This window comes from Episyrphus balteatus, chromosome 2 (genome assembly GCF_945859705.1).
Source record: "Episyrphus balteatus chromosome 2, idEpiBalt1.1, whole genome shotgun sequence".
NCBI lineage: Eukaryota > Metazoa > Arthropoda > Insecta > Diptera > Syrphidae > Episyrphus > Episyrphus balteatus.
The window spans coordinates 129,285,447-129,308,189 of NC_079135.1; the positions used below are offsets into that span (position 1 = coordinate 129,285,447).

A 22,743-nucleotide genomic window follows, 5' to 3' on the forward strand; every position below is an offset into this window, starting at 1 on the left:
CTGTGCTTTTCCTTTTCATAATTTTTTTTTACAGTACTACTGCTGAGGGATAAAGTAAAATTTTTCAACAATTTTCTTTTTCCTTTTAGTAGTTGGAATCCAAAAAAAAAAATAAAAAAATAGAGAGGAAAAATGAGTGAAACTATGCTAGCTTTAGTTGAACCGTTAACAAAGATGATGGCAACTTTTCTCTTCCCAAGACTCAAGAGTAATGAAATCCGTGAAATTAGTTTCATGATTCTTTTTTTTTTTCATTTTTGCTGGGAATTCACTTCATTCAAACTTGATACTTGATGGTTTTAGGGTATCTTTTGCTATAAAAACGGTGCTGGATTTTCATAATCAGATAGTGCCTGAAGAGCTACATGGTAACCAAAAAAGTACAACCATACTAGAGTTTTAAAGGATACACAAAAATGCATTTGTAGGCTGTATAAAAAGTGAACAAGGAAATGTAGCGTTTCATATACAAAGGGAAATCAAACTTTCCAATTGCTTGGGTGTACCTCAAGGTTCTGTGTTAACTCCTATTCTCTTCAATATTTGTTTATATTTTTTTAAACAAGTAAATGATAATAATCTAAGTCACTTTAAGCAACACAAAATACATTTTTTCAAGGATCTTAAAAATGTTTCGCCTTTAGAGCTTAGTTAACCTCAATCCATCACTGTTCAAAGGTTTTTTGTATGAAAGAAATGGAAGAATGCTATTATTGTTGTTATCCTTTCCAAAAGGGTAATTTAAGTTTAACGACATAGTTAATGGTGCGTTATCATCTTTGAATAGGAGCATATCCTTTTTCTCGTTTTATTATTGCTATGCAATAAGGGAACCAAGTTTTGCTCGTTAAATTTCAAATGAATATTATTGTAGCAAAAAAATGCAAGAAAAAGAATTTAGATTATTATTATTATTTTGTTATTTTTGTATTTTCATTGCTTTTATGGCGATATGTTTGGGAATTTTTGGTTTATTTTTGTTTACCAAACAAGGAATTTTTTCCTCTTATTTACAGATTTGTTGTGTTATTACAAAAAAAAAAAAAAAAAAATATGTGTATGGATAAGTAAAGGAATATAAGGGGTATTTGTGTAAATTAAAATGCACGAATGGCAGGAATTCAAAGTAGGGGTTTTTCGAAAGCTCACAAAAACTCCGTTTAACATGAAACAGTGTTAAATCAAAATGAACAACTATCAATAAATAGCGCTTTGCTGAAGTGTCCAGAGTGGATCGTTCGTTACCCTATAAACTAGTAGGTACAAAAATTGTTAATTTGTATTAGAGCTAATTTAACATTTGAAAAAAAAAAGAAAAATCAAAATCAAATACTTTTTAAAGATACCAGATAATAAACAATAAACTAGTTAAAATTAAAGTATTCTTGTCGAAATTCAGTAATTTTGAAAAAAGCGGGTAACTACTTTACTTGCAGGGATTTTTCGAAAAAAAAACAAAAATTTCTCCAAAAATGATTTAAATGATTTTTTACTGAATATGGCACCATTTATTTTTGAGAAAATTCAACTAATAGTCTATTTAATAGACCGGAGCTCCAGAGCAAAAATAGAAAAAATTCGTTCAAGAGTTTTTATTGCTGATTATGATTCCTTGTCATAAAAGAATGCTCCAGCCAAAAGTGCTACTAAATCCATTGGTGCATTTCTGAGAAAACGGCAACACTGGTCGGTTTTCAGTTTTTTTGATTTAACTCGAAAACCAAGCCTAGCTTTGAAATGGTTCAAAGACACTTTTCATAGCAAATTGAATTTTCTGTCAAGTTAAGATGGTTCAAAAAATTTAAAAATTATTTTTGACTAAAATAAAATACATATATAAAATGCCCCTTGATTTAGTAAAAAAAAATTAAAATCGTCAATATTTTAACTTTTTTTTCTTTGATTTTAGGTTAGAATTTTAGTCAAAAATAATTTTTAAATTTTTTGAACCATCTTAACTTGACAGAAAATTCAATTTGCTATGAAAAGTGTCTTTGAACCATTTCAAAGCTAGGCTTGGTTTTCGAGTTAAATCAAAAAAACTGAAAACCGACCAGTGTTGCCGTTTTCTCAGAAATGCACCAATGGATTTAGTAGCACTTTTGGCTGGAGCATTCTTTTATGCCAAGGAATCATAATCAGCAATTAAAACTCTTGAACGAATTTGTTCCATTCAAAAGGGTCTATTCAACAGACTATAAAAAATATAATTTAAAAAACAATTTCAAAAAACCATTCTGACCTCCTCTCCACACTAAAACATTGGTAGTTTCTATGTACCCAAAATTCTGTTACATTTTTACTTGCGATATATGTAGGTACTAGATACATATATATCAAGTTATGCATTCGTACAAAAAAAGTGGGTAGAGAATGCCAAAAAAGTGGGTCCCGGAAGTCCGTCTGTCTGTCTGTCAGTCTGTCTGTATAAGAAGCTACAGCCTAAACGGATAGACCGATTGACTTTAAAGTTCAAACTTGGTATGTAGCATTTTTTGGAGACTCTCCAGAGGGGTTTTTGGAATTAATTTTTTTGGAACAAAAATAACGGTACTTGTCATATACCGATTTTAGTAAAATTTAAATATCTCGAAAACGGCTCCAACGATTTTGTTTAAAAAATTCAAATGTAAGTTTTAGGACAAGGTCTACCTTTGAATGAAATTTTTTTTTTTCGATATTCTCCGAAACGGCTTATTCGATTTCAACGAAACTTTTTGTGAAGAAGCACTTATATAACTCAAATATAAAGCAAAAATAAAATTTTGAAAAAAACAATTTTTGGATTTTTAAAAAAATCTTGAAACTTTTTTTTTGAAAAATCAAATTTTCGAAAACGCGACATTGTATTTTTTTGAAATTTTGGTTTAAGATGTTGATTAGTGATTTCTACAAAATGGCATACCAATTTTATTTTAAAACTTTTTTTCCCACAAACTATTTATAAAAAATTAGTTTTTAAAAAACTTAATATCAATCAAAACTGCTTACTTGTTTTGTGGGGCGATTTGATTTCCAGATTTTGTTTTTTTTTTTGTTTTGTAGCTTACATTTCCCAAACTTCTATATGAAAAGTCTTAAAAATGTAAGCAACTTGAAATCTAAGAGCAAGTTCATGAGACCCAGTCGTGCATTATATTTCAATTACTTCTTAAAACACGTACATATATCCTCTCTGCCTCCATTGGAGATACACAGGATATAAAATTCTTATCTTAAGAAAAAGACAATTTTGTTCGATTTTTCCAAGATCCTGTCATTCCTCTTTTAACCCTTATATGCACATAATTGCTTCTAATGTGCTCATAAGAAACCAACCTAAAAATCTTTAAGTGGTTGTAGAAAAATTCAATTTTCCATTTGAGTACAATTTGAAGGCAAAAAAAATTTTATCAAAAAAAAAATAACAAACAAACAAACGAACAAAAAAATGTGACAAAAATTCCATTCCAAGAATTGAATGGATTTCATGTGCCAAAATGAAAAAAAATAAAAAAAAAAAACAAACAGTTGTTAGAGAATTTAAGTGTCATGGGAAAATAAATACAAAAGGACCAACTGCTTTCGCAAGCGCCACAATGGCAACTTACTACAATACACAGTCAGAAGTAAAAGCAGTTTTGTGAATGAGGTTTTTTGAAAAATTTTAATGGCCCATAGTCTGGACTAAGGGAATATAATTTCAGCTTTTGGCAAATAATATTTCAAGAAAACCATTGATGTGTAATTGGATTTTTTGTACCTTTTTTTTTAAGGGATTAGAAGATACTTTTACAAAATAAGAATATTAATGTGGATGGTATAAGTTCTAAAGAAGATTCCATGGGTGATTTTCTCGAAAAATGGTTTTTCGCTTTGAAAGGTTGTGTGCATTAAGGACGAATTCTTTTATACCTAATTTAAGAATTTATAATTAAAACTCTAAGGTCTAAGCGATTAAAACAGCAATAGGGTTACCAAACTCCGCAGATCGTGTTGATTTAAAACTTTTGGAAAATTATTATTTTTAACACAAACTTCAAAAATTTTAGTTTTCAATCTTTTTCGTGTTACTTGAGAGATAAAAGTTTTAACATAAAATTCTTCGAAATTTCCTTTACAAAGTTGCTACAATCTTCTACAAACTTTTAATTTTATATTTATTCTACACGATGTTAAACTTTTTGTTCCGCAACCATCTGTGAGGTCATAAATCTAAAGTACCTAACGAAGTAGCCACAAGCCCACAATGGAATTCCAAAAGTTCACTGGGGATTTACTTTTATGCATTTATCGATTAGGTAATTGAGAAGGAATGCACTTGTGAATGTAGATGAAAGAAAAAGATATAAAACGAAGGTATCGATAGGTTTTGTGTCTTCAAATAGGTTTGCAATCCAAGAATATGAAGACTTTTCAGTTGATTTAATTTCAAACTTATTCGAAAGTAGTTTCAATGTAAAACACAAAAAAGGAATCAAATGTACTTAACTTAAACGGAAATAGTCTCTTGTGTCAAAAAAAATCTAAAAATCTAAAAAAAATCCAAAAAAAAAACGTAAATTCTAATATTTTTAATAATCCACGGCACATAATCTACAACATTTGTATAAATACTCGGAATCGTACTATTCCCACCGCAAGCCATCCCGCCGCCAGATAATATTCCATACTGAACAAACTTTGGAAAATAACTGCCAGTTCGTGCGAACAATGGTCCACCCGCATCACCTTTGCATGTGTCCACTCCTTGGCGTCCTCCGGCACAAATATGTGCCGAGGTGAAGTTTCTCGCAAATAGTTTGCCACAATAGTCATTTGCAAGAACTGGCAGCTGTGCCTTTTGCAGAACATTAGAAGTGTTTCCTGGAGAGAATAGAGAGAAGAGTTATAAATCAGTGTGGGTTTTAAGGGTATTTAAATTTACATACCAGTAACAGTTAGTCCCCATCCAGCGACAGTAGCACTATCCAGATTCCTTATTAGGTCCTTGGAAATTGGTAAACAAATTGGGATTACCGTATCTGAAGAATGGGATATAAATAAATGTTTTGATTTTGAAGCTAATAACTTTTAAAAAACATAAGAAAATAAAAAAACAAAAAAAATTCTAGGGAGAATAGAATTTTTGTTTAACTGCGGTTCTTAGAAATGCTTATTTTGAGCATTGGCAGTGACATTTTTTAATGTTATGATGTCTATTATAGAATTCTAAGAAAATAAAAAAAAAATTATTAAAAAAAAACAGTTTTATATTTATTATATTTTGTGAAAAATTTAAAAAAAAAAATGGATTTTCAGGAAATAAGTTTATGTTCTGAATGAAAGGGGTTCCTTATCTAGAAATTTCTCTCTTTTGTTGTGAAGTCAATTGCTGTTACTTATTTAATGTGAAATAACATACTTTATAACCAGAATCATTTGTAACAAAAAACAAATGGTTCAATTAATTGTTCAGTGTTATATATTTTATTTTAATGTTTTCTATAGAACAAATGTTACGCATACGCCACAGTGACCGACAGAAATGGAATAATTTAAAACCGGAAAACAATTTCTTAGGTCATCCCAAGTATACGTGGGAAAGTAATATTCTCCTCAGCATAAAAGTAATAGCATGGAGTAAATGAAGAAGAAATATAATGTTTGTTCAATTTTTTAGTACAGTGAAATTAGAAAAAAATTCGAAGAAACATCAAAAAATTACACGGTGTTACAAAAATGAGGTTTCAAAATATACGCGGGCGGAGACCTATCAGGTTTTGTAGAGCTAGTCGCACTGAATACGAAACGGTATTTGAAAATCCCCTAGCACCCCCAAAATCTGGAGTTACGGGCAAAAAACGTTTTTTTGGACCTTCACCCATTGAAAAAATTTTAGCTTCGTCAATTTTTTACCCATTTTCGTTTTTTTTACAGTTTCTGATAGAAGATAAATATACCTTTTCAACAATGTATAAAACATGTAACTCGGTTAAACCACTTAGAATTTATAAGCTGTCAAAGTTCAAAAATTCCATTTTTTTCGTCATTTGACCAACTTCGGCATCAATTTAAAGTATATGTTTTCAAAACAATATGCTATTTAAAAAATATATTCTAAAACAATATCTATTTCCCAGTCAATCGAGGTATTTTTTATGAAAATCACTTCAAAATTGGCTTAGAAAAAAAATTTTTTCGATTTCAACCCAGATACAGAAATTCGAACTTTTAGGTATAGAACAAAAATGTTGTTTCGGCACGTAGTAGGATAACTTGGGAGCCAAGATTTGATAACAGGTTTTTGTAGAGGAGCTCAATATAAACATTTTTTTCTTTGGGAGGGGGGTCTATCTCTCCCTGTTTAGGTGGGAGGGGCATTTTTCTAAAAAAAAATTATCAAAATAAAAAAAATTATTCAAAAACAACGGCAACACTTACAGTTATAAATGATACCATTTCCGAAAGTCAAAATTGTATATTTGATTCCAATTTTTAAATTAATATAATATAACCAATAGTTTTTGAAATAATCGATTTCAAAGTTAAAAATAGGCGAACAAAAATTTTTTAAAACTCATTTTTTACTTTTTTTGTCCAGACTGTGAATTTTAATAAAAAAATTACTCACACAGAAAACTACTTCAATTGATTCCTTATCAAACAGTGAAAACTATATGTTTCTATGTCTTCTTGTTTTCGAGAAAATTAAAAAATTATTTTATCAGATTTTTTTTTTTTCAAAATATTTTTTGTTTTTATTTGTTTTTATTTTTCATTTTTATCATAAACTAGAAGACATAGAAACATATAGTTTTCACTGTTCGATAAGGAATCAATTGAGGCAGCTTCATGTGTGAGTAATTTTTTTTACTAAAATTCACAGTCTGGACAAAAATAGTATAAAATGAGTTTTAAATTTTTTTTTTCGCCTATTTTTAACTTTGAAATCAATTATTTCAAAAACTATTTGTTATAATATATTGATTTAAAAATTAGAATCAAATGTACAATTTTGCCTTTCGGAAATGGTATCATTTATTACTGTAAGTGTTGCCGTTGTTTTTGAATAATTTTTTTTATTTTGATAATTTTTTTTTAGAAAAATGCCCCTCCCACCTAAACGGGGAGAGATAGACCCCCCTCCCAAAGAAAAAAATGTTTGTATTGAGCTCCTCTACAAAAAACCGTTATCAAATCTTGGCTCCCAAGTTATCCTACTACGTGCCGAAACAACATTTTTGTTCTATATCTAAAAGTTCGAATTTCTGTATCTGGGTTGAAATCGAAAAAAATTTTTTTCTAAGCCAATTTTGAAGTGATTTTCATAAAAAATACCTCGATTGATTGGGAAATAGATATAGTTTTTATATTTATATATATATTTTTATACTTTTATGTTTTTTAAATAGCATTTTGTTTTGAAAACATATACTTTAAATTGATGCCGAAGTTGGGCAACTGACAAAAAAAATTGAATTTTTGAACTTTGACAGGTTATAAATTCTAAGTGGTTTAACCGAGTTACATGTTTTATACATTGTTAAAAAGGTATATTTATCTTCTATCAGAAACTGTAAAAAAATCGAAAATGAGTAAAAAATTGACGAAGCTAGAATTTTTGTCAATGGGTGAAGGTCCAAAAAACCGTTTTTTGCCCGTAACTCCAGATTTTGGGGGTGTTAGGGGATTTTCAAATACCGTTTCGTATTCAGTGCGACTAGCTCTACAAAACCTGATAGGTCTCCGCCCGCGTATATTTTGAGTGTTACACCGTGTTATTAACAGATTTTTTTTTTACACTTTATAATTCTTTGAAGTGTAAGAATACAAATTGTCATTTTCTCCTTTACAGCTTCTCTCTCATTTTCCTTCCGCCTCACGTCATTTTTTCAAATTAATTTATTCCATTGTAAATAAATGATAGAAAAAAAACAAACAATATTCTCCTTTGAACATTTTATATCAGAGGTTTGACTTTTGACACTCTTTTGTTACTGCTTCAGAAGATGGAGAATGGCAAACTGCCCGAAATTCTTTTTTATTTTTAATAATTGTTACCAAGATTTAAATGAATTTCAAAAAAGATAGAGGGAAACAATGGTTTGAAAACTCAGTTCTAGCGTGTTTAGACCTCCTTGGCCTGTGCCTGTTAAAAAATGATTTTTTGTTCTTTTGGAAGTTCTAAAAAAAAATTATAAAAAATAGCTAATTTTTAAGCTATAAATTCTCTACAACGTTAGATATAAAATATCAATATTTTTTAATGAACAAACAACGTTTTTTAAACATTACTGGCTGTTTGAAAAAAAAATTATTAAAAAAATATTATGTGCGTTTTGTTTAAACTAAATAAAAATGCACTGAGGGAAAAAAACGCAACGTAAAATGTAAAATGTTCAACATTGATTTAATGTTGAAAAAGTTAACATGAAACTTCTCTAAAATAAAATGGAAAAAACATAAGAAATTTTGTTATTTTTGTCGGACTTCAGCTTTTGTTGCATTTTATCACTCTAATTTACAACAGTGAGATAGCACGTTGGTAAAGCATTCGCCTAGTAACCCAAGAGTTGTAGGTTCGATCCCCAGCGGCTGCCCATTTTTTCTTTTTTTTGAAGTTATACTTCTTATGGGAGGGTGGGTATGAAAATTTACTTTTTGACAAGAATGTCAAAGGGATTATGACGCGATCACCCTGGGTAGCAGGGCTGTCGTTTCACCTTTAGAGTAGGCAGTACTTTAGTATTTAAAAATGCAGTACGCCGCAGTGCGGCAAAACATAAAACACACAACACGTTGCAAGTAACATGTTTCATGTGGCAAGTCGCATGTGGCAAGTTGTATGTGGTAAGTCGCGTGTGGCAAGTTGCGTGTGGCAAGTTGCATGTGGCAAGTTACATGTAGCAAGTTGCGTGTGGCAAGTTGCATGTGGCAAGCTGCATGTGGCAAGTTGCGTGTGGCAAGTTACGTGTGGCAAGTTGCATGTGGCAAGTTGCATGTGGTAATTTCCATGTGGCAAGTTGCCAGGGTTGCAAAAAGCTCACAGCTCAGCTCAGCTCAAAATTTGAGCTAGCTCACTTTTGAGCTAGGTACCATAGCTCAGCTCATTTGAGCTGAAACTGAGCTGAGCTGAAAGTGAGCGCCCCCAACTACCAAAGCCTATATCTCGGAATTTTGAAGAAAATGAAAAAAAAATTTTTTATGCCAAAAGGTAGCGGGGACTCTAACCTACATTTGGGTACAACTCTCATCCCTGTAGGTCCACGCGTTCTCAAACCGGGAGAACTTAAAAGTAAAAAAAAAAATAGGCACGATTCTGAAAAAATAGGCATGATGTGGCGGTTTAACATGGAAGGCGATTTTTTAAAAATCTGACAATGTGCAAAGCGTAGGCCCATGACATAAGCTATCATTTGGCATCACTCCCAAAAATTGCTCTCAAGCGGTTTAGCTTCCAGGAGCGTTCAAAGATTCGGGGATTTTTCGAAAAAAAATTTTACCTCAACTTTCAAACACGATTTTCTCGGAATTTTGAAAAAAATCGAAAAACCGGATTAGACCACTATCAGGTAGCTGATAATATAAGCTTTCATATGGCACCACTCCCCTGTCTCTAGATCAAAGCGTTAAAACGCCTATATCGCGGAATTTTGAAGAAAATTGAAAATAAAATTTTTGATGCCAAAAGGTAGCGGGGACTCTAACCTACATTTGGGTACAACTCTCATCCCTGTAGGTCCACGCGTTCTCAAACCGGGAGAACTTAAAAGTAAAAAAAAAAATAGGCACGATTCTGAAAAAATAGGCATGATGTGGCGGTTTAACATGGAAGGCGATTTTTTAAAAATCTGACAATGTGCAAAGCGTAGGCCCATGACACAAGCTATCATTTGGCATCACTCCCAAAAATTGCTCTCAAGCGATTTAGCTTCCAGGAGCGTTCAAAGATTCGGTTATTATTCGAAAAAAAATTTTACCCCAACTTTCAAACTCGATTTTCTCGGAATTTTGAAAAAAGTCGAAAAACCGGATTGTATCGGAATTTTTTTTTATGATAAAAAAAGAAATATTTTACTAAAAAAATAGAAATATATTTACTATTAAAAAAACCAAGAATAAAGATCACGAAAAATTATCTGTTTTATTTATAAAAATATCCATGTGTTAAAATAATTAAATTAATAACTAGAACCGAACATCTTAAGCTATGGTGTTTTATAAAAGTTTAATATATCTTCATATTTCATTATACTTTCCAAATAAAAATCAATGTATCCTCTCACCCATCACAGCACAGCTCAGCTCAGCTCACTTTACCTTAGCTCACCCAACAGCTCAGCTCAGCTCACTTTCAGCTCAGCTCAAATGAGCTGAGCTGTGGTACAAAGCTCAAAAGTGAGCTAGCTCAAAATTTGAGCTGAGCTGTGAGCTGAGCTTAGCTCACTTTTGAGCTTTGTAGCAACCGCAAGTTGCATATTGCAACTACTAGTGCTGAAGCACACACAATTCTCATAAAATTACCATATCGCACATTTTATGCGCAATTCATTTACTTTCGTTAAGTATATACCGTACCTTCTGAACCGCACAACATGAGTAAATTTCACAGAATAAATTGAAAACTACATGGACGCAAGGAGGATGAAAAAATTAATTTATTGTTCACTTGATAAAAATGTAAAAAAACGAAGTGTGGATTAATTAATTTAATAATAGAAAATAAAAATATCAAATGAAATTCATTTACATATACTGAATGAGAAGTATAACTTCAGTCGCGTGTACATGTGTACACACACTCTTTTTTTTAATAAATTGATGCTTTTTTTTTTGAAAGTTGAAACAACTTTGATTTAAAGATGTTTTATAACGGTAAACCACTTTAAACTAACGATATTCTACTTTGATTTTAAAATTTTCGTCTTCAACCCAAAATCATTCCGAAAAATAGTTGAATCAACGTGGTTTTTGTTGATTTTAAGTTGTTTTTTCCCTCAGTGTACACACAACTAAGAGGCGCTCTACGCTTTTTTATCAAACCTTTTTTATTTTATTTGGATTTTTTGTTCTTGAATCTGATTTAATTGAAAACTTTTTTATAAAAGTTTCAGAAGAATTTTAAACTACAAAATCATTTTTTAAATAATTTGGTTACTGTGGCGTATACGTAATATTTTTTCATCCTAAAGTATTTTATTAGTAAACACATTTCAAAATAAAACAAATTTCTTACATTTATTTTGAGAAATTTAAATATAAATTTTAATTATCGCAAACATTTGTTGCACAGTAACTATTTAGTTAAAGATTTGTTGAAATTCGAATCCAAAGTCAGAAAAGTCTATAACATGCAACCTATTTTTTAGTTTTTTAATTTGAATCCAATACTTGTATTCAAATTTAAAGTTAAAATATGAATTTCAGAACTTGATGCATGTTATGTTCAAATTACTTATAATAAGACTGCATATGAAAATTGGTGATGCCATTATTTTTTATTGAAAATAAACCCAGTTTTTTCTACAAAATAATAATATTTAAGATACTAAAGAAATTATACGTAAAAAAACTATGTTTTGCTTTTTAGAACTGCATAAGTTTGAAAAAAAAAACTATTAAAATCGTTAATTTTTTATAGTTTTCTTTTACTTAATGTATTACATCTCACGCGTTATTTTTAAATCAATCAGAATATAGCACTGAATCATAATTACTAATTGTCTACTAACCTTCATATGCAACTTTAGTTTGAAGTCTTATCAAAGCAATGTCATTGGCAAATATGCCCAATCGAAAATCATTGTGTATGATGACATCGTCAATCTTGTGATTCTGAACCGGAGGTGCACACTCCCTGTCAAACTCGCCCCCATAGCCTTCGCAATCGATTTCCTTACTCGTGTCATGTTCCCCCAATCGCACACTCACTCTGTGGTAATTGAAAACCATTAACCAATCAAATACTTGAATATCAAATGCAACATATAACTGTTATTATTATACAACTTACAATTGTGCATTAGTAGCAACGAAGCAATGTGCAGCAGTCAGAACATATCGATCACTAATAAGCGATCCAGCACACATAAAACTACGCCCTACGCTAGTGTTAAACTCCAGCAAAGCCATCCATGGAAACTCGAAGAGAAAAGCTGTCTCTCCATTTAGAATGCGATTCGAACTATCCGATATTCCGCACGGTGTCGTCATCAGCTGAACTAGAGCACGCGTGCTGTTCGGGTCCGTCACGTTTGCCAGAATGTTGTTGCTCACTAGTTCCAGCGCCAGATCACTGCAACACACGCTGCGCTGAAAGTGACGCACTCCGGTAAGGTAAGCCAATATGACAAACAACAGACTAGTATAGGGCAACCTTAGAAATGCTTCAGACTTACACTTTCTCTGTTTCCGCATCGTTGTTGTTTGACGATGTCGATGACTTCTTTGGAAATACTCTGCAGACTCATGGCTGACCTCAAAATTTGGCACGAACTGGTTGCGACACATTCGCCCGATTTACACGCCGATTTCGTAACATTTTTGTGATCATCATTGCCGCCTTCGACGACGGCTTGACAGGTGGAGATGATATCTTGCAGACAAATTAGGCAAATTGCCAGACAAATAATCACTTTGATGGTACTTTTTTGTGCCGTTCGAGTTGTTGATGATGCTGATGTCGGGGGTCGTAGTTGGCGATTATTGATATTACTAGATTCCATTGCAACGGTTGTCACACTTCGGCCTTACAGATAATACTAATTTACAGTTGCAAGGCACAGTTAAGTAGTCTGTCAATTTAGTTGACATTAAGTCGACCAGTTTTAATTTGTTTTGGCTCGAATCGCTTGTTCATACTTACATCAAGCCATCAAGGTAGCTGAGAGGTACCTACTATATAGTAGAGGCATTATTAAGTGTGTAGAGCTTGTGCGTTGCAAACTGGTTTGCTGCATAAGTAAATTTAATTTTGTCATACATGGAGATTTGGTTTTAATTTTGTGTGTTTTTTTTTTTATTTTTTTTTTTCATACAAATTGAATGAAGCATAATGAACTGAATTTATGGAATGTTGAATTTAAGAAAATAGTCATTAATAATATTCGCATGGAATGGAATCGATGTGATTGTAAAAGTCAAAGGTTGCACAAGTTGATTAGAAGTTCTAGTTGTTAAATTCAATTCTATATGAGGTTTAAAAATTTTATGTTCAATTTCAATTTGCTGAAATAATGACATAAAGTATTTACAAATTTTGAACTCATGATATTATGTACGAACAATTGCAGTTTTTGGTTGTTGTTGAACATTTATTGTATCAGAGTAATTAAAATAAGTTTAAAGTTGATTCCGAAAATATCTTTTTGTGTCACTGTGGCGTATACGTAACTTTTTGAAGTGAAAACTTCTTTAGTATCGTAGTGATTTGAAACACGATGAAACGAAAAAACGACAGGAAAAATCAATTCATTATAACTTTTTTGTTTTATTAGATAGAAGAATGAAATTTATGCTGTAGATAGTTAATAGAATAAACTATAATTGTACAAAATTTTAATTACTTTAATATTCAAAAACCTGAAATAACGATGAAAAGATGTTCTTTTTCTAAACACGTTTTATCTTTTGATCTAGAGCGCATAAACATTTGATTTAACTTTAATACGCATGCTGATAATATTACCTAAAGTTACACAATCTTAAATTGAAAAACTTTGTAGGAAGTACCGTAATCTTAGTTTGAAATTTCGACATGGTTGGTTTTAAAAAATTCTTACTTTTCTTGGAGGCATCGTAGAAATATGATTGAAGCGTCATATAAAAGGTACAATAATAAGCTTTCAGTTGACTTAAAATTTACTATAGGTTGTAATTTAAATAAATGGATTTAATGGTGTTAGAAGAGAAAAAAGATTGACTTTGTTGCTTTTTTTGATGAAAACTGGTTGGGTTCAAAAAATGCTAGCTCTTTTTATAGATGTGGGATGATGAAAAAAAAAAAAATAATCTTTCATATGATATAAAATTTATTATAGATTGTTATATAAAAAAAATGCATTTGAAGGTGATGGAAGAAATAAAAGATAGATTTTTTCAAAGTATTTTTCAAGAAAAATGAGTTTTTAAGGTTTCATTTCTACCGCGTGTGAATTGCACACATGATTTTTTTTGTATACAGCAATCGAAATGCAATCAGATGAGATGACTTTTCAGATATTTCAATTGGTTTAGTTGGTGATGTGAAGTTTTTCATTTAGCATGAGCTCTAAAGGCCAGAGTTTAGAAACATCCGTTTTTTAATACGATGCCTACAACAGATTACGAATTTTATTAGTTCAAATTATTTTAATTACTCAATTTTTAAAGAGAGATTTTTGATGGTTCTACAATTTTTTGTTAAACATACATTGTCTGTCAAAAGAATTGGTTCACCAAGTAAGGCACAGGGATTATTCTTTTCCTGACTAATTTATAAAAAAAGAGTATTTAAAAAAATGTTACATTTTTAATTTCAATGTTTTTTGTCAGTTTCTTAAAAAGTTTTTCTTCAAGTCTTTCAAAAAATATTCCTAAAAGAAAAATAAATAACTCCGAAATGCCCATTCACTCGACAGTTAAAAAACTTAACTCAACTCGCGGAATTTACGAATAAGAGAATTTATAGATTAACTAATTTTATTAAAACTAAAAAAGTTCCATTTGCAAATGACGAAACTATTTCGGAATGACTCTTTAATTATGATAAAAGTTGTTAAGATCATTAAAATCTTTTAAAATTAAAAAAAAAATACTTTAATTTTATAAGAAATTTAACAAAAACTTAAAAAAAAACATAAAATTTGTTTTAAAATTACAAAAAACACCTCTGTAAATAGTTTCAACATCAAAACAAAGTGCATACTTTTAATTTCTTGCGTAACAAAGAAGCTCTTAGAAAAACATTTTTGAAAATCGTTAGATCTAAAAAAAGTTTTTTTTATTAAATAAAAATTGGCAAAAATTAAAAAGGAAATACACATAAAAAAAAAACAGAGTTTTCAAAAAATTTACATATTTGTAAAAAAAAATTAATTTTTTTCAAAAAAACATATTTTTTAAAATTCTTGTTAATTTTAGCATGGAAATTCCTAAAAATGTTTTGTACTAAATTTTTGTTTGTAATGAAATCGTTGACGTATTTGCTTCCATGACAGGTAGCCTAAGTAATGGCTCAAAAAAAATTTTTTTTAAATAGGGCTTATTTACCTCATGTGTATTTCTTTTATCAAAATCCTTAGAACCGTTTTTGAGAAGATTCACGTTTTTTTCACCATTATTAATTTTTTTTTAAACTTAATTTGGGTATCTATTTGTTGGTTTACGGACGATCATTTTACGTAATAACGTCAAAAGAAAATTAAAAAATTATTCCTAATCAAAAAAAGCAAAGGATTGGGCTGCAGCTCCAGATCGATATACACAGTCAAAATTGCGACAGCCTTTTTTTTGCGTTCTCTATCATCGTAATGTCATTTTTGATCGTTATCTGGAATTCTTTTTCTTGTTTCGATCCCTTTTACTTGGCTCTATAGGACCTGTACGTATCGTCAATAAAAATGTTACTCATACACCACATTGACCCAAAAAAGTTTAGTTTACCACTTGAATGACAATATTTTTACAATGTACTGGAATATTTATAAATTCAGCCCTGAACTTTCTTGCATTTTTGCCGTCAACTTAACTTAGTGAATTCAACTGTAAAAGATGCAGTCAATAATTACACCGTGCACATTGAAAATAGGTCAAATTTCACTCTTAATTTAAATAGAAATTCTGTTTTCGATCGATATTGAAATTTAAAGAAAATAGAGCTACCCTACCTTAAGGCCGAAAAACAACAATGATTTAAAAAATGTAAATGAGAATAACTTAAATATCTCATTTATCTATGAAGGAACCTTTTTCTAATTCGGGAAGAGTATCAAAATTTTATTAAGTGTCTAGTATGAGAGTTTTCCGTGAATAAAAGGTGAGATTTATAGTCCATTATTTTGAGATAGGTCACAGAAGAGTAGACGCAGGCGGCGGCGGATGTCTTCATCTTATTAAATTATTTGAAAATGGTGAACTGCTTGTTATAATATTGGAAGTTACCACTCAACCAAAGTGATTTATGTGAAGAGTTTATAACTACTTGTATTTCTTTGTTTTGGGTTTTTAAACAAAAGAATTTTTTTTTTGTTGACAAAAGAGATAGCTTTGAGTCTTCTTGTACAAGTTTGTTTTTTTATTTGGAATTGTTACTTTATTTTAGGACTTTGGAAATGCCACAAAGACTGCTTGGTGATGTTATTTGAATTAGGTTGTAAATATTACGTCTGTCAATGTTGAGTAGGTTTTTCTTGACATTAATAGTCAACTAATTTATCTTGCACCAAGTAGGTGGTGGTAGTATTTATAATTGAATAAAAAGCTTGGTCTTGAACCTTACAAATTTTTGTATACTTACTCGATTCCAAGAAAAATAAAATGCACGACTGGGTCGCACAAACTTGCTCTTAGAGTTCAAGTTGCTTAAGTTTTTAAGACTTTTTATATAGAAACTTAGGAAATGTAGGTATAAAAAAACAAAAAAAAAAAACAAATAAAAAAAATAAAATTCATTTTTCAAAAAAATAAAACAATATATGAAATCAAAACAAGTACGCAGTTTTATTTGATATATTAAGGTGCATTTTTAGAAAAAAAAAATTTCAAAATCTTTAGAGCCGTTTTTAAAAAAAATAATTTTTTTTTAAATAATAGTTTTCAAATAAAATTGGTATGCCATTTTGTAGAAATCACAAATCAACATAAAAAAAAAAATTTCAAAAAAATTCAATGTCCCGTTTTCGAAAATTTGATTTTTCAAAAAAAAATTTTCAAAATTTTTTTAAAAATACAAGAATTAGTTTTTTCAAAATTTTATTTTTGGGTTATATTTAAAGTATATAAATGCTTTTGTATTCGTTGAAATACAATAAGCAGTTTTGCAGAAAATCCGATTTGAAAAAAGCGGTCCTATGGCAGGTACCGTTAATATTGATTTTCAAAACAAATTTTTTTCTTCAAAAGATAGACTTCGTTTTAAAACTAACATTTGAATTTTTTTAACAAAATCATTGGAGCCGTTTTCGTGAAATTAAACTTTTTCGAAATTTTTGTGTGACGGGTACCCTTATTTTTGAACCAAAAAAATTAATTCCAAAAACCCCTCTGGAGAGGCTCCAAAAAATGCTACATACCAAGTTTGAAGTCAATCGGTCCATCCGTTTAGGCTGTAGCTCCTTATACAGACAGACTGACATACGGACTTCCGGGACCCACTTTTTTGGCATTCTCTACCATCGTAATGTCATGGAAAAATGTTATCTCAACTTTTTTTTTTGTACAAATGCATAACTTGATATATAGTACCTATATCGCAGGTAAAAATGGTTTTAACCTTTGATGAGTTATTTAGGGTAAAATAACTCCAGGAAATGCCTCCAAAAAAATCAAAAAATCATGAGTGGTTTACAAATTAACCCAACATGTCCTTTTTACATTCTATTACTATTGCGCACGTACAATTTTTACTTTTTACTCGTAATTTACATATATCTCTACAAACTAGGTAACTAAACAACTACCTATACATCCTCTTAAATACAAAAAAAGTAAAATTTATTCAATAGCAAATGAATGGAAGGGTATGAAAAAGAATGCACACAGGATGCGATATTACTGTGTTTGTATTGTTTTGAGTTGTTATAAAAATAAAAAAAAATATAAGGATATTCCACATAGGAATGAATTTTTATTTTTATATGAATCTATATTTCTGTATTCCTTTTTTTTAACTTTTGCCAGGAAGTCAACATGAAAATAAAAAACAAACAAAATCCTCATGTTTGTTGGAATAACAAAATTGATTCATGGCATTACCTAAAGGAGGGTGGAGAGTGCAAAGGGTTTTTTGTCGGAACATAATCAAAAGATTGTGTCGGTATTTGTTTGATTTCAAACATTTATTTCTTCTCTTTTTGTGTTATTTTATATTTTTTTAAAGTCTAGAATTGCTTAGAATAATTTTTTTTCGTTTATTTTACTTGATTGAATAAATTTACCTTTAAATTGAATTATATTTATTTTTCAAATAAATGTCTGTCTGAAAGCTTAAGAACTCAAATGGACCAGAAATATTGTTTCCAAGACTCCAATAGTTTTTAAATCTAAGCCTTACAATTTTCAAAAAATTTGCCAAGTAAAGCAAACAAAATTTGAGTTGAAGAAACAACAAATAAACTCTTTTCTAAATTTATTTAGTTAAGCTGACTTCGACAACGGTAGCAAGTTTTTTTTTTTTTTTTGACTTTTGTGTTCCCGGAAATGTTTGTTCTGTTATTGTTTGAAAAGTCTTCATAAGCCAGACAAAACTCTTGAAAATCAAATAGTTTTTCTTCTAAAAAAAAATGAGGCTACTATAAATAGTTGGAAACAATATATACTCTAACAACAACCACTGGCAGCTTTAAGGAATTCTAAGAAAAAATGTTTTAGTAGTATGAGAGGATTTTCTTGTTCATCGGGCAGAAAGAAAACTAACAATTTTTTTCTTCTGTTATTTAATTGGTATTTTTCGGTGATTATTTGGTTTTCTTTGCTTTCTTTTTTTTTGTTAGCAGACAAGATTCAAATAAAAGAAAACGTACTCATTTTGCTCTCTGTAGGTCAAAAAAATAAACATAGGTATATTCTTCTAAAATCTAAACTTATTGAAATACAAGCTTTTTGTATTTTTTAAAAGAAAAATTCAAAAGTATAGCCTATGAGCCTAGAGTAGATTTTGGGTTTTAGTGATAACAAGTTGGAAGTTATTTGAAAATTAAAGTGCTACAACAGAAAATTGCCTGCAACAAAGAAATATCTTCTTTCCCTATTTCAAGTTGAAGGAAATCAAAAGTAAGTTAGTTAGTTGCTGTAGACCTCTCTACAAATAGTTAAAAGGAATATTTAATACAAAAAAGGGGCCTTAGCTTGAATTAGAAGTGCCACCAGGGCCTAATGGTGACTTTTAGTTTAATAGAGTGTGAATAAATTGTTGGATAGATTTTGTTTTTATTTAAATATAATGATTTTGTCAAAAGATTTGAGAGGCCTTGCTCTACTGATTTCATTTATGAATCTGCTGAAAAAACAGTACTTAAAAACTACCTTTTTGGAAAAACGAATTTACAATTTTTGATACAAATTGTAGAACGAACTGATTGAAAAGGAATTTGGCCACCATCGAATCATTTTCATCTTTCTAACCACTCAAGCGTTTTTTGGACACTCAGAAACCTGAGTGACCTGAGAAACACTGTTTGCTACGTAGAAATTTTCATGTCACAGCAATCATAATTGGACTTAGATCCTCTAAAAACAAGCAAAGCAATAAACTCAAAAGCGAGTGAATTCCACGATAATGCGATTCAGAAAGATACTGCACATCGTTGGACAAACATGTGTTGAATGGACGCAGGAGCTTTTTAAGTATAGACGACTGCTACCTCAGACGATATACAGCATCCTAAAATGTCTAGGCTACAGGTACCAGCTATAAGTCCAATAACTTAAATTGTAAAATAAGACATTCGCAGACACCAATAACAAACCTAATTTGTGGTTTTTTTCTGGTTAAGGGTGCTATCGAACTTCAAATAAAACTATCAATGAAGTTTTGCAGTCTTTAAAGAATTCAAACACTTTGTGATAAAATCAAAACATTTTGACGTGATAACGTCTTATAAATCGATGAACCATGGCAGCCACCACAAAAAAGTGACGCCATTTTCTAACGTTACACTCTCGCGGCAAAAATTTCGTTTCAAAAATTTCAATTCAAAATTAAAAATAAACTATTAGAGATACAAAAATCTTCTATAGCTTATTTGAATGTTAATAACCTAAAGCTTAATCCAAATGAAGGATTTTTAAAAATTCCGTTATTTAATAGGGTAAACAGGGGTAAAACAGAAAGATGAAATTTGGGCTAAAATCTAAACGCGAAGTTGTAGACAGTTGATTTTTTTTGCTACAGATAGATGAGACTAGTTTAAGAATAACTGCACTTAAGAAAAAATTCTAAAAATTTTTTAAACTAAGATAACTTTTTTTTTGAACAGTAGACACGAGTTGGAACTATGACAAAATGATGATTTTGGGTAGGGAATTTTTTTTTTCACAATTCTAAAGGTGCCAGGTAAAAGATGAGGGAAAAAAATTAGGCGTCTAATACAGATTTTTTTCCAACACTCTGCGTTTCGAAATATGAATTTTTGAAAAGCACCTTGTTTTTTAGGGGTATTTTTGGGTAGTTTTTGATTTTTAGCTTTTTTTTGGAGTGTTCAAAAAATCTCAAACTCATAGCACATGTAGGTTTTGCCCTTATACATACATTGGAGTCGTTTAGTTTTAACTAAATAACGGAAGAAACAAGTTTTAAAAAAACACTTTTTTTTACCGTTTTTAACCGATTTTCATAGTTTTTTATTTTTATCTTTTTTTCTTTAATAGATACAGGAATAAAGTATATACAGTAATGATAGACCATGACCACGACTAAGTGTGTGCCAAGTTTCAATCATTTTCGTAAACACAATTTTGAGATAACGGTGAAATAAAATTTTAAAATTCAACAGGTTATAACTTTTGACCAAGAGCAGATAGAAATTTTATTAAACTTTTATGAGCATCCTGATACAATTACCTTTCATTTGGTATATCACACATAACGGTAAACTAACTACAAGCTACGCAATGTTAAATCAAGAAACTTGCGAAAAAATCAAAACACCAGTGGAGATCTGTTGCCCCCCGAATAGAAACCAGTGTGGAAAGTACCGTAATCTCAATCTGGAAATTTGACATGGTTGACTTTAAAAAATTCTAACTTCTCTTGTAGGCATCTTTGAAATGAGATTGATACGTCATATGAAGGTGAAATAATAAGCTTTCACATGGTATAAATTTTTTTTATAGGTTGTCAACAAAAAATTGATTCAATAGCGTGAGAACATAAAAATAAATGTTTTTTTTTGCTTTTTTTAATAAAATTTGATCGAGTTAAAAAAATTCTAGCTCTTTTTGTAGATGTCTCATAGGGGATCGGGTCAAAATTCTGGCTTCAAAATTCTGCTTTTCAAAATTCTGCTTTTTCAGCGAAAATTCTGTTTTTCAAAATTCTGCTTTTTTTCTATTCTGTTTTTCAAAATTCTGCTTTTTAAAATTCTGCTTTTCAAAATTCTGCCAGCATTATATTTGAACAAAAAAAATCTGCTAATTCTGTTTTTTTTTGTATGGCATATGCGCTGGCTAAAGAAAAATACACCTCATTAATGTAATTAAACATTGGTACTTTCCTAAATTCTTTTATTTAAGTGTCGCAAATATTTTTTGAAATGCATATACTGACTTTCTTTGAAATAAAATATGTATACTAATTGGAACCGATGTTGTATATTCCTTTTCTTATTCAAATTTTTGAATATTCATCTTTATTTGATAAATTAATAAATTTTTAGTTATTTTCGGAAATGTTTAATATTAAAAACCTTTTCTTAATATTTTCAAATGTATTCATTTATAAAACAAAAATTAATTCGCATTTAAAAAATGACAAATTATGTAGGTAAGTAATCAAATAAGCAGATAATTTTTTCAAAAAGATGATTTTACAGAATTCTGCAAAAAAATTAAAAAAGGGTTTGGAAAATGTTAAAAAGCGCGCGCTTTTTAACATTTTCCAAACCCTTTTTTAATTTTTTGCAGAATTTTGAAAAGCAGAATTATGAAAAGCAGAATTTTGAAAAACAGAATTATGAAAAACAGAATTTTAAAAAGCAGAATTTTGAAAGCAGAATTTTGTAAAGCAGAATTTTGAAAGCAGAATTTTGACAAAAGAATTTTGACCCCGGCAGAATTTTGACCCCAACCCGTCTCATAGACCTGATCGATATAAATGTTTTGAGCTGTGACAATAAGCTTTCAGATGGTGTAAGTACAATTTTGTATAGGTTGTTTTTTTTTTGCTTTTTTTGATAAAAATGATTGTTTTCAATAAATTATTTTTATACTTTTTGCGCATTGTAAAAATTTAAAAATGGTTTTATTCTTAAGAAGAAATACTTGGCTTTTAAATTGCATAATTTTTTTTGTAAGCTTTTAACATAAGAAAATTTATATAATGAGAAAATAAAAAAGGGTATTTTTTTAGCTTTTTCTTGTAAATTATGATTGTTTGAAATAAGTAAACGCTTTAATTGACTCATTGTAAGCAAAAGCACACAACCTGTTTTCTGACGACGTTATCACGTAAAATCATCGTCCGTAAACCGGCTTTACAGACAACCTCTTTTTTTTTTTTTTGATAATAAAATAGTAAGATAAGAAAATAGTCTCCACCTGTTTCAATTAAAAACTAACCATTTACGAAAAAAAAAATGAAAACTTTCTCTGCAGCAACAATAGAAACTATCCCTTTATTGACTCAACTCAACACCTATTAGGTAAGTAAAAATGCTTCTGCACCATTACGAAATTCATGAAAAAAATAATAAGGACGGGAACATGTTCAGGATTTTAGGTGAAGAAACTCTATTTCCAAAACACATTAACACCATTTCAAGTACAATACGAAGTCTGGTTTTGTGAAAAAAAAACTATTAAACTTAATTACGTAAGAAGAAAGAATCAACGAGTTAGATGGGTACGATTGCCTCCTTTGTTGAAATG

The 22,743-nt window shown here is 30.0% G+C and overlaps 1 protein-coding gene across 1 annotated transcript; it reads right to left on the minus strand.

Annotated features, from left to right (window-relative positions):
• Window positions 1-3,928: 3,928 nt before the first annotated feature.
• Window positions 3,929-12,922, minus strand: LOC129909762 (phenoloxidase-activating factor 3-like). The gene is made up of 6 exons (XM_055986833.1): window positions 12,360-12,922; window positions 11,975-12,273; window positions 11,694-11,893; window positions 4,911-5,003; window positions 4,539-4,845; window positions 3,929-3,986 (listed from the first exon to the last, which is right to left on the minus strand). The coding sequence occupies exons 1-6, from the start codon at window positions 12,684-12,686 to the stop codon at window positions 3,929-3,931; spliced, it is 1,284 nt and encodes a 427-aa protein (XP_055842808.1). The 5' UTR covers window positions 12,687-12,922.
• Window positions 12,923-22,743: the final 9,821 nt, after the last annotated feature.